This window comes from Mirounga angustirostris, unplaced genomic scaffold (assembly GCF_029215605.1).
Source record: "Mirounga angustirostris isolate CCGP_5_RB_7025 unplaced genomic scaffold, mMirAng1.0.hap1 SCAF_4, whole genome shotgun sequence".
Classification (NCBI taxonomy): Eukaryota; Metazoa; Chordata; class Mammalia; order Carnivora; family Phocidae; genus Mirounga; species Mirounga angustirostris.
Genome location: NW_026991712.1, coordinates 137,652,184 through 137,664,217, shown reverse-complemented (window position 1 = coordinate 137,664,217; position 12,034 = coordinate 137,652,184). Strand labels below are relative to the sequence as shown.

Genomic DNA, 12,034 nt, shown 5'->3' with positions numbered 1-12,034 from the left:
GGCAGACGCTTAACCAACTGAGCCACCCAGGCGCCCCTCTTGTAGCAACTTTTAAATATACAACACAGTATTATTATAGTTACCATGCTGTGCATTATATCCCTAAGACTTACTTACCTATTAATGAAAGTTTGTATCTTTTAACCACCTTCACCCATTTCACCCACCCTACTCCCCACCATCTCTGGCAACCACCAATCTGTGTTCTGTATCTATAGTGTCATTTGCTTTCTCTTCTTTGTTTTTTAGATTTTTTAGATTTCACCTATGAAATCATAAGGTGCTTGTCTTTCTCTAGCTGACTTATTGACCATAATGCCCTCAAGCTCCATCTATGTTGTCACAAATTTTCTTCTCTTATGGCTGAATAATCTCTCTCTCTCTCTCTCTCTCTCACTGTATGTGCATGAGAGAGAGAGAGAGATTCTCTGTATCCATTCATCCGTTGATGGATGCTTAGGTTGCTTTCATAATGCTGCAGTGAACATGGGAGCCCATATATCACTAATAAGTTAGTGTTTTTGTTTCCTTCAGATAAATACCCAAAACTGGAATTGCTAGATCGAATGGTAGTTCTATTTTTTAATTTTTTGAGGAACCGCTCTACTTTTGTTCATAGTGGTTGCACCAATTTACATTCCCCAGTAGTGCATAAAGGTTCCCCTTTCTGCACATCTTCACCAACACTTATCTCATCTTTTTTTTATTAAGTTTTTAATTCCAATATAGTTAACATCTCTTGTTTTTGATAATAGTCATTCTACTAGGTATGAGGTGATATCTCATTCTCACCCCCTCCGTGACTGAGGCCAGCATGTCTTTCCAACTTCATTTGCCACTACTCTCTTCCATGTACCATCACAGGCTTATGCATTCCTGCTGTCTGTGGTTTTGATCTGCATTTCCCTGATTATTAGTGCTATTGAACATCTTTTCATGTACCTATTGGCTATCTCTACATTTTGGACAGTTGTCTATTCAGATCCTCTGTCCATTTTATAATAGCAGTTTGGTTTTTTGCTGTTGAGTTGCGTGAGTGCTTTATCTATTTTGGACATTAAACCCCTTATCAGATACATGATTTGCCAGTATTTTCTCCTTTAGTAGGTTGCTTTTTCATTTTGTTGATGGTATCCTGTGCTGTGCAGAAGCTTTTCAGTTTCTTGTGCTCCCCTCTGCTTTGTTTTTTGCTTTTGTTTCCTTTAACTTTTGGTGTTAAACCCAAAAATCATCACCAAGACTGATGCCAAGGAGTTTACCACCCATGTTTTCTTCTAAGAGTTTTATGGTTTTAGGTTTGCTAAAAAATCTGCTTATAGTCTTAAGGGGGTTCCCTTGCATAACAACTTTTCTCTTGCTGCTTTTAAGAATCTCTCCTTATCTTTAATATCTAATAATTTAATTGTAATGTGTCTCCGTATAGGTTTCTTTGAATTCATCTTGTTTGGTACTTGTTGGGCTTTATGGATCTGGATGTCTGTTTCTTCCCTCAGGGTAGGAAAATTTTCATCCATTCTTTGAAAAAGCTTTCTGCCCCTTTTTCTCTCTCCTTTCCTTCTGGGACCTCTATAATGTATATATTGATTTGTCTGATGGTGATCCATAAGTCCCTTAAGCTATCTTTATTCTTTTTTTTTACAACCCTGATTGGGTGAATTCCACTGACCTGTCTTCAAGTTCATTAACTCTTTCTTCTGGTTGATCTAGTCTGCTGCTAAACCTTTCTGTTGAATTTTTTTCAGTTGAGTTGTATTCTTCAGCTCTGAGTTTTCTGTTTGGTACTTTTAAGATATTTTCTGTCTCTGTTGAAATTCTCACTTTGTTCATGCATTATTTTCTTAAACTTTTTGACTGTTATTTCAAACTCCTCTCAGGTAAATCACTTATCTCTGTTTAATTGCAATCTGCTTCTGGATATTTATCTTGTCCTTTTGTTTGCAACACATTTCCGTTTCTTCATTGTCTTTGACTCTCTCTGTTGGTTTCTGCACATTAGATAAAATAGCCACCTCTCCCAGTCTTCACAGAATGGTGTTGTGTAGGGGATAAACCTGGCCTGAGCTCTTAGTGTCCCTCAAACTTTTGTGATTATCCAAGCCTCCTCCTTTGTTCTTAGTGACTCTTAGTAGTTGAGGGTGCACTAAGACTTGTCAGTGTCCTAAAAGGATGGGTTGCAGTTAGCACCTAGATGCAGGCTGATTAGAACCTGGACACTCAGGCAGCAGCTGGGGAAGTATGTAGTTAAACCTCTTCCAGGAATAGATAGAAATGGAAGGTTTTGCCTGTTCCCTCTGTGCTGGGCCCAGGTATATAGTCATAGGTTGGGGGTAGAGAGGATGTTCCTGCATCCATTAAGAATTTGTTTTTTGTGTCCTACAGTACTGTAGGACACATGAATATAAGTTCTGTTGGCTATCAGAGTCAGGCTATCTAGAGACCATCCCTTGGGTGGCAGCCATAAAAGCTGGGGCACAGGCATGTGTAACAACTCCTTCTAGAGAGACACTGATGACTTGGAGTGGGCTGGAAGGAGCAGATGGGTTTGGTTTTTGTTTTGTTGATGGTTTCCTTCACTGTGCGAAATCTTTTTTGGTTTGATGTAAGCCCAATTTTGATTTTTGTTGGTTGGTTTGGGGTTTTTTGCTTTTGCTTTCCTTAGAGGAGACATATCCAGAAAAGTTTGATGTCCAAGAGATTACTGTCTATTTTCTTATATGAGTTTTATGGTTTTAGGTCTCACATTTAGGTCTTTAATCTATTTTGAATTTATTTTGTGTACTGTGTAAGGTGATTCAGTTTCATTCTTTTGCATATAGTTGTCCAGTTTTCTCAGTACCATTTATTGAAGAGAGGGTCTTTGCTCAATTGTTTATTTTTGTTGTTATCTTTGTTGTTACTAATTGACCACATAAACATGGGCTCTCAATTCTGTTCCGTTGATCTATGTATCTGTTTTTGTGCTAACACCATGCTGTTTTAATTACTACAGCTTTGTAATATAATTTGAGATCTGGGATTGTGATACCTTCAGCTTTGTTCTTCTTTTTCAAGATTCCTTTGGCTATTTAGGGGCTTATTTGTAGTTCCAGACAAATTTTTGGATTTTTTTTTTTTTTTTTTGGCTATTCTGAAAAAATACTGTGGTATTTTGATAGAGATTGCATTAAATTGGTAGATTGCTTTGGGTATTATGGACATTTTAAGAATATATTCTTCCAGTCCATGAACATGGTATATTTTCCCATGTATTTTGTCATCTTTGAGTTCTGTCATCAGTGTCTTATGGTTTTCAGAAGATAGGTCTTTCACCTCCTTGGTTAAATTTATTCCTAAATATTTGATTCTTTTGATGCAGTTGTAAATGGGTATTTTTTTCTTCATTTCCCTTTCTGTTATTTCATTATTAGTATATAGAAATGCAACATATTTCTGTATATTGGTTTTGTATTACACAACTTTCCTGAATTCATTTTTTTTTTTTTAAAGATTTCTTTATTTTAGAGAGAGAGTGTGCAGAGGGGAAGGGCAGAAGGAGAGGGCAAGAGAGAATCTTAAGTAGTCTTCACACCCATCGCAGGCCTCATGTGGGGCTCGATCTCATGACCCTGAGATCATGATCTGAGCCAAAATCAAGAGTCAGATGCTTAACTGAACCACCCAGGTACCCATGAATTCATTTATAAATTCTAACAGGTTTTAGTGGAGTCTTTAGGGTTCTCTACATATAGTATCCTGTTCTCTGCAAATATTGACAGTTTAACTTATTATCAATTTGGATGCCTTTTCTTCTTGTCTGATTGCAATTGCTAGGACTTCCAATAGTACATTGAATAAAAGTGGCAAGAGTGGACATCCTTGTCTTGTTCCTGATCTTAGAGGAAAAGCTCTATTTTTCATCGAGTATGTTAGCAATGGGTTGTCATAGATGGCCTTTATTATGTTATGATCCCTCCTTACCCACTCTGTTGAGTTTTTATCATGAATTCATGTTGAATTTTGTCAAATGCTTTTTCTGCATCTATTGAGGTGATCATATGACTTTGATCCTTCCCTTTGTAAATGTGGTGTATCACATTGATTGGTGTATATTGTGCCATCCTTGCATCCCTGTAATAAATCCCACTTGACGGTGGTGTATGGTCTTTTTAAGTATTTTTGAATTTAGTTTGCTAATATTTTTTGAAGATTTTTGCAACTATGTTCATGAAGGATATTGGCTTGTAATTTTTTTTGGTTGTATCTTTGGTTTTGGTATCAGGGTAATGCTGGCCATATAGAATGAATTTGGAATGAATTCCTCTTCTATTTTTTTGAATAGTTTGAGAATAGGAGTTAACACTTCTTTAAATATTTGGTAAAATTCACCTGTAAAGCCATCTGGTCTTAGGCTTATTGGGAATTTTTTTGCTTACTGATTCAATTTTCTCAATAGTAATTGGTCCTATTCAGGTTTTCTGTTTCTTTCTGATTCAGTCTTGGAAGATTGTATGTTTCTAGGAATTTATTTCTTCTAGTTTGTCCAATTTGTTGGCATATAATTTTCTGTAGTAATTATATATTTTTTGTATTTCTGAGGTATCCATTGTAACTTTCATTTCCAATTTTGGGTTTTCTTTTTTTTTTATTGATTAGTTGGCTAATGGTGTATCAATTTTCATAGAACAAGTTCTTAGTCTCATTGATCATTCCTGTTGTTTTTTAAGGATTTATTTCATTTATTTCCAGTCTGATCTTTAGTATTTCCTTCTTTCTGCTAACTTTGGCTTTTGTTCTTATTCTAGTTCCTTTAAGCATAAGGTTAGATTGTTGAAGTTTTTGTTTCTTGAGGTAGGCATGTATTGCTGTGAACTTCCCTCTTGGAACTGCTTTAGCTGCATCCTAAAGATTTTGAACTGTAGCATCTCCATTTTCATTTATGTCCAGATATTTTTCTGATATGCTCTTTGATTTCTTCATTGACTTATTGGTTGTTTAGTAACATGTTATTTAGCCTACATGTGTTTGTGTTTCTTCCAGTTTTTTTCCTTCTAATTGATTTCTAACTGCTCTGATCAGAAAAGATACTTGATATGTTTTCTTAAACATATTGAGATTTGTTTTATGGCCTATCTATCCTAGAGAATGTCCCACATGCCCTTGAATATGTATTCTGTCCTTTTGGAGTGGAATGTTCTGTATATATTGTTAGGTCCCTCTGGTCTAAAGATTTATTCAAAGCCATTGTTTCCGTATTCATTTTTCTGTCTGGATGACCTATACATTGATGTAAGTAGTGTGTTAACATCCCCTACTTTTATTGTATTACTGCCAGTTTCTCCCTTATGTCTGTTAATATTTTTTTTTTATATAGTTAGGTGTTCCTAAATTGGGTGCACAAATATTTACAATTGTTATATCTTCTTGGATTGATCCCTTTATCAATATGTAATGACCTTTTTTTCTTTTGTGACAGTCTTTGTTTTAAAGTCTATTTTATCTGAGTATTGGTACCCCAGGTGTGGGGTTTGTTTTTTGATTTTGGGGTTTTTTTGGCTTCCATATACATGGAATAACTTTTTTCTATATCTTCATTTTAGTCTGTATATGTCTTTAGGTCTAAAGTGAGTCTTTTGTAGGTAGCATATAGATGGGTCTTTGGGTCTTACTCTTTTTATCAACTCTGTGTCTTTTGATTGGACCATTCAGTCCATTTACATTTAAAGTAAGTATTGATGTGTTGTCATTTTGTTAACTTTTTTGTTTTGTTCCTTTCTTCTTTTGCTCTCCTCCCTTGTGGTTTGATGGCTTTCTTGAGTGTTTTATGCTTGGATTCCTTTCTCTTTACCTATTAGAGGGTTTTGGTTACCACTGGGTTCATATATAACATCCTATGTGTATACAGCAGTCTACATTGAGTTTGATGGTCACTTAAGCTCAAACACCTTTTAAAAGCATGAAATTTTTACTCCTTCCACATTTTATGTATGTCTTATTCTGTATCTTGTGTACCCCTTGACTAATTTTTGAATATATAATTAATTTTACTACTTTTGTGTTTTAATCTCCTTACTAGCTTTATGATTGACCTACTACCTTTACTATGTTTACTTTTACCAGCAAAAGTTCTTCCTTTCATAATTTTCTTCTAGTTATGGCCTTTTTTCCACTTAAAGAACTCTCTTTAACATTTCTTGTAAGGCTGAATATAGTGTTCTTGGTTGTCAGTTTTATCCTTTCAGCACCTTGCATATAGCATGCCACTCCTCTGGACTGTAAAGTTTCTGCTGAAAAATCAGATGATACCCTTATGGGGTTTCCCTTGTATGTAACTGTTTACTTATCTCTTATTTGTAAGATTCCCTCTTCATCTTTAATTTTTGCCGTTTTAATTATTATGACTCTTGGTGTGGACATCCTTGGGCTCATCTTGTTTGGGGCTCTCTGTTTCCTGGACCTGAATGTCTGTTTTCCCCTGATTAGGAAAGTTTTCAGATGTTATTTCTTCAAGTAAGTTCTGTTGCCTTCTCTCTCTCTTCTCCTTCTGGGTTCCTATAATGTGAATGTTATTATTCTGATGATGTTGCAGAGGTCTCTTAACCTGTCATTATTTATTCTTTTTGCTGTTCAGCCTGGTTGCTTCCCATTACCCTGTCTTCCAGATCCCTGATCCATTCTTCGGCATCCTCTAATCTGTTGATTCCCACTAGTGTATTGCTCGTATCAGCTATCATATTCTTCATCTCTGATTGGTTTTTATATTTTCTATCTCTCTGTTGAAGTTCTGAGTTCATCCACTCTTCTCTCGTCTGGTGAGTATCTTTATGACCATGACTTTGAACTTTTTATCAAGCATATTGCTTATCTCTGTTTTATTTAGTTCTTTTTCTGTGATTTTTGTCATCTTTCATTTGGGACATATTCCTTTGTGTCATTTTGTCTAACTCCTTGTTTGTCTACATATTAAGCAGGTCAGCTCTTTCTCCTGATCTTGAAAGTAGTGGCTTTGTGTAGAAGGGGCCCTGTTGTAAACTGTTGCTAGTCACTAGAACCAAGTACTCCAAGGGTGTTCCCTGTGTGGGCTACATGTGCCCTACTGTTGTGGCTGAGCTATGACTACTGCAAGTGGCCAGGCATGCAGGGCTTGCTCCCTGTGAGGCCTGGTTGCAGCTACTGTGGGTGCACTGGTGGGTAGGGTTTGCTTTCTGTGCTGCTGGCTTAGAAGCCTGACTGCAGCCACCGTAGGCTCACTGGTGGGCAGGGTTGGCACTCAGCCCAGCTATCTGTATAGTAATGAGCCACTTTGACTGCTGCGTGTGTGCTGGTGGAGAGGGTTTGCATCCCTCCCCTGCCCCGGGCAGGTCCACGAAGGAATGACATGATGGGGCATGTAGTGCTAGCAAGGCAGATGAAGAGTGCTAGAACTGACTCCTGGAAGCCTCTGGCTATCTAGGCTGGGGAAAGGCAAGAAAAATGGCACCTGCCAGCACTTTTATTTCCAGAGAAAACTCCTGCAGATGCCTGCCCCACTGGTACATGTCCTAAAATTAGTCAATAAATCTCCATGTATAGCCCAGGTACTTTTCAAACTCTTTCGTGCTGTGTCTTGGGCTGTTATTTGGCTTGTTGGCTCTTTAAGGGTGGAGACTCAGTTTCTTACAGCCCTCCAGCTCTCCTGGAGGTAAGCCTTGCTGATTTTGAAAGCCAGAGGTATGGATAATCAGCTTCCCAGTGCAGGCTGTTCGGTGTGGGCTCTGATCCCCTTGCTCCTCTGTGCTTATGATGTCCCTCCTGTTTGTGGGTAGTTGTGCTGGGGTTTGGTTCCATATTGCATTTCTGCTCCTCCTACCCTTTTCCGTGTAGCCTTCTATTGGCTGTGGAAGATCTGTGAGTCTTCAGGTCATCTTCAGAATTAGTTGCATAGATGTCGTTGCCCCTATGGGATGAGGTAAGCTCAGGATCTTCCTATTCTGCCATCTTCCTCTGAGCTCTGGAAACAGTCTTGAATTCCCCATGCACACCTGTGTTCCACTTGGGTCTGGAACCACTTGTGTTTTTACACCTACTAGTACGTTGCCGCTTCTTTTGTTACTAGACAGACCCACCATCTAATTTGATATGCAGTTCAACTTCTTAGCCACTCACCTTTGTCAGAGGAATACGGACATCTCGTATAGGTATTCTGACGCAGTGGGGTTTAACTAGGTGGGGACAGCAGAAGCAATGCAATTGCTTTTTTTTTTTCTTTCCCCCAAATATTGGGGGTGGAGGGGAGAGGGCACTCAGAGGCTGGTTTGTATTTTTTAAAAGTTCCACAAGTGATTTTGATATAGAAATCTTAATGTTTTAATTTGATAGATTTGCTATTTATCCTATTTTGTTTTTAGACCAAATCAGAATTGCTTTTCTTATAAATATCTTTAATGAAAAACCAATTTTTAATTTAGATATTAGCATTGTGCTTTTTCCCATAGGTATCCTCTTTAAGAAATGAAAAGCGAGGCTCATCATATCTCATCTCTGCCCCAGAAGGTGGTTCTGTGGAATTTGTTGACCAGCATTCTCAGGGCACAGGAGCTTATTACATGGAAACCTACTTTAAAAAGAAGCGCGTATATTGAGTTAAGTTCTCTCCTTATAACCTCATAAGGTTTTTTGCAGTATCTCTGCTGTTCATTGCTGCCTTAACTACATTCAGACTAGCCATATCCTTTAAATACGGGTTTCTAATTTCCCAGAAGGAACTGTATTGTGCAGCAAGCAGAATTGCCAAATAAAAAATAAGTAGCAATAAAATAATACAGGACATTTTCCATTACAAGTAGATGCATCTTAATTGGTATTAACTTATAGTCCATTGGAGAAATTAACAATGTTCCAATATTCCTTGTTTAGGACTGGGAATAATTTTGACACCATATATAAAAGTATGAAGCAATAAATGGGAAACGGTCTTGTTTCCTGAGCCTTAGAAGAATGAGTTTCTTATATGCCACTGTGCATTTCAATCTACTTTCCCTAGAAGTAATCTCATTTATAGATTTTTAAAACTTTTCCTAGAACTACAAGAGTGCAACTACAAAATGCAGTGGTGGTAATGTTATAAAGATGCTCTACATGCAAACTAAATAATTACCCCCACATCAGCCCCACAACATAAATCCGAGAGTGATAGTAAGGTCCAAGTTCTACACAACTATAGATGCTTAACTTTTAATGTTATTTACCATTTATACCTTTTGTGAAAAACAAGCTATTTTTGAAAAAAAAAAAAAAAAAGTAGCTTTGGTGAAATAATTTCAGGGGTTGGCAGCCTATACCCTGGGGTCAAGTTTAGTCCTCCACTTGTTTTTACACTGTCTGCAAGCTAAGAATGAGGTTTACATTTTTAAATGAAGTAGAAGAGATTTAATATTGGAACACAAACACGCTCATTCATTTACATACTGTCTAGGGCTACTTGTGTGTTCTAGTGGCTGTGACAGAGACCCATAGGGTCTGCAAAGCCTGAAATACTTAGTCGGGGCCTTTATGGGGGAAAGTGTGCTGACTCCTGGCCTAATGGCACTAATTCCCTAATCTAAGTGGCAAGCGATGTAGGTTTCTGTGTCTGATTTCATGGCATAAACAATTGCTAGAACAAGGCCTGTTTGGATCCTCAAATGCCCTATTTCCACAGTATAGTTCAACCGTCAATACTGAAGGAGCACTGTGGAGTAACAGTGTAACAATTTTGAGCTAGTAAGTTATACCTCACTTTCTGCTTTGTCTCTTATTCTTTTGTAGTGTTAGGCTGAAAAATTATCAGCTATTTAACTCAATTTACTTCAGCAAGAATTGTGATTATTGCATATAACTTTTGACATCATTTCCTGAAGACCTTTGCCATCTAGAAATTTCCAAGTTTGTTCCTTGTTATGAGTCTCAATGAGCCTAGTCTTTTTGAAATCAGATCATTAAATGTCTTGTAATAAGGTACCCTATTCTAATCATCAAGTTTAAAAGTGGTACATACGATTTGTAAAGAAATTGGTCTTATTTCCTATTAACTTCTATTAGAAAATGACAGCTAGAAAGTTAAGGACTGGCATCAGTTATGACTCAGCAGATGAATAATGGTTTCTCCATGTTCTGCGCTTCTCCTTCCCATTTCCTATTGCATTAAGCATCTTCAATGCTTAGTCACACCTCTCTGATAATATAAACAGAAGATGGTGAATTTTAAGTCAGAGCTGCAAAATGAAAGCAGGGAGAGGTTGTATGGATCTGCCCTCTGTGTATCATTGGATAGAACAGATAAGTACCAATCAAGTGGTGTTTGTAATAAGGACCATTACCAAACTCCGCCCCCCCACACAAAGTCTATACTGTTATTATACTGTTATTTTTCTATGTAAACAAATTGTTTGAATGCTTTGAAATCTTAATATTAAAAGGCATTTGCATGTGAAGTCTCTAGTATATTTATTTGTATAAAGAGTAAACAAAGTGCATATAGAGTGGCCACAGGTTTGACACAGACAGAGACCTTGGTGATGTAGGGTTATTGAATAAATTTAAATGGCAAGTTTATTGTTGCCATTGAATCAATCCAGAACTCTTTAGGCTCAAAAGGTGAAAAGTAAGGATATCAAACAAATGCTAGACAGCATTAACAAAAAGTTTTTCAGACTCTTGGTCATCAAGTTCTTACGGTTCACATTGAATCAGAGATTAGACATTTTTGATTACCCAGCTACCTCCAAGCAAACTGTCTAGTAGCTCCTGAACTCTTGTAATATGGATGGTTAAGTACAAAAACACTGATTGGTTGCACACAGCATCCAAAACCAATGCTGCAACAGCTTGCCCCAAAGTGGTAGAGTTAGTTAGAAAAGGATAAACATTAACATTTCTGAAAAGCAGGTATGATAGTACCCAGGGTCTTGGAGTCCGTTCTGATTAAAGGTATACTTTTCAGGAAAGCACAGGCTTGGTTCTCAAGAATTAACAGGCAACAGAGTATCTATTCCACAGCTGTCCCCCTGGCTCTGACCAGATTGCTGGTCACCCACGGGGACAGGAGCAAAGCCACTGAAGAGACAACTCAAAGTTTAAGTCCTACTGGTGACAGGAATACACTCATCTTGGTATAGAAACAATAGTCTACTAATGGGTATCTAATATTTCAAGAATGCTTGGTCTATCACTGTAGAGATACTGAAATCTGAGGGCATGTTAGAGTAGTGCCTAAGTCCATCAATCTCTATCTGCCGGGAAAGCATTTCAGATCAACGGGCGGCTGGGAACAAGGGCTTCTGTCGGCTCCTCTCCCTTTCTGGTATGCAACTGGGACAGTACGCTAGCCAAACAGAACGGTGCTTTCCATTCTTTTCAAAAGGAGGAGTGCTTAAGTGCTTTCTATTGTTTCGGTGGTCGTTATCTGTTACAGGTGCCAAATTTCAAGAGGGCAGTACGTACACATAACAAGCACCACAGTGTGCCTTACATACCCAAATACAAATTTTTCCATTAAAAATTTTAAATGGCTTGGGTATTGGTTGGGGGAGGAGGACCTGATACACAGGAGTTTAAATGTTATCCATGCTTCTTATTTTAAAAGTGCTTCAAATCCTTCAATAAGGTTCTGAAAAGTTGTCCGATTGGATGGTTGGAATTCCCAGCATTTTCTCATAAGTTGATAAACCTGTAAGAAGGGCGGGGGAATCGAGTTAAAAAAATTCTTGGAAATGGACTTACCACTACTTATAAATGGACTTATTACTCAAAGTATTACTGACGAACAATCTATCTTGAGAAGCTCATGAATCGACCTTCCAGAACATCCAGGTCATTACATCTCAGTGCAGACTTGACTCTAAATTCCCTCACTGGTGGTTCTTTGATTCATACAAACTCTTCAGTACATCTCAAATAGTCTTTAGAGTTGGCCTTAAAGGCTCAAATCACCTTAGAATACAGAAAACTGAAAAAATGTCATAAATGCTACTAACATACAATTACAGCTGAGCGGCAAACAACACAGATTTGAACTGTGCAGGTCCAGTTATATACACAG

General features: G+C 37.6%; 2 protein-coding genes across 6 annotated transcripts in view; one reads left to right on the top strand and one right to left on the bottom strand.

The window, feature by feature from the left end:
• The window catches only part of RAVER2 (ribonucleoprotein, PTB binding 2), a 96,388-nt gene extending 84,934 nt beyond the window's left edge, over positions 1 to 11,454 (top strand). For both annotated transcript variants that reach the window (XM_064589021.1, XM_045897495.3), the window contains exon 12: positions 8,451 to 11,454. In XM_064589021.1, the coding sequence (XP_064445091.1) occupies positions 8,451 to 8,597 (147 nt within the window). In that variant the 3' untranslated portion in view covers positions 8,598 to 11,454. The remainder of the gene's footprint in view (positions 1 to 8,450) is intronic.
• JAK1 (Janus kinase 1) overlaps positions 10,424 to 12,034 on the bottom strand; it is a 124,624-nt gene continuing 123,013 nt past the window's right edge. For all 4 annotated transcript variants that reach the window (XM_045897492.3, XM_064589020.1, XM_045897491.3 and 1 more), the window contains one exon: positions 10,424 to 11,662. In XM_045897492.3, coding sequence (XP_045753448.1) covers positions 11,567 to 11,662 — 96 coding nt within the window. In that variant the 3' untranslated portion in view covers positions 10,424 to 11,566. The remainder of the gene's footprint in view (positions 11,663 to 12,034) is intronic.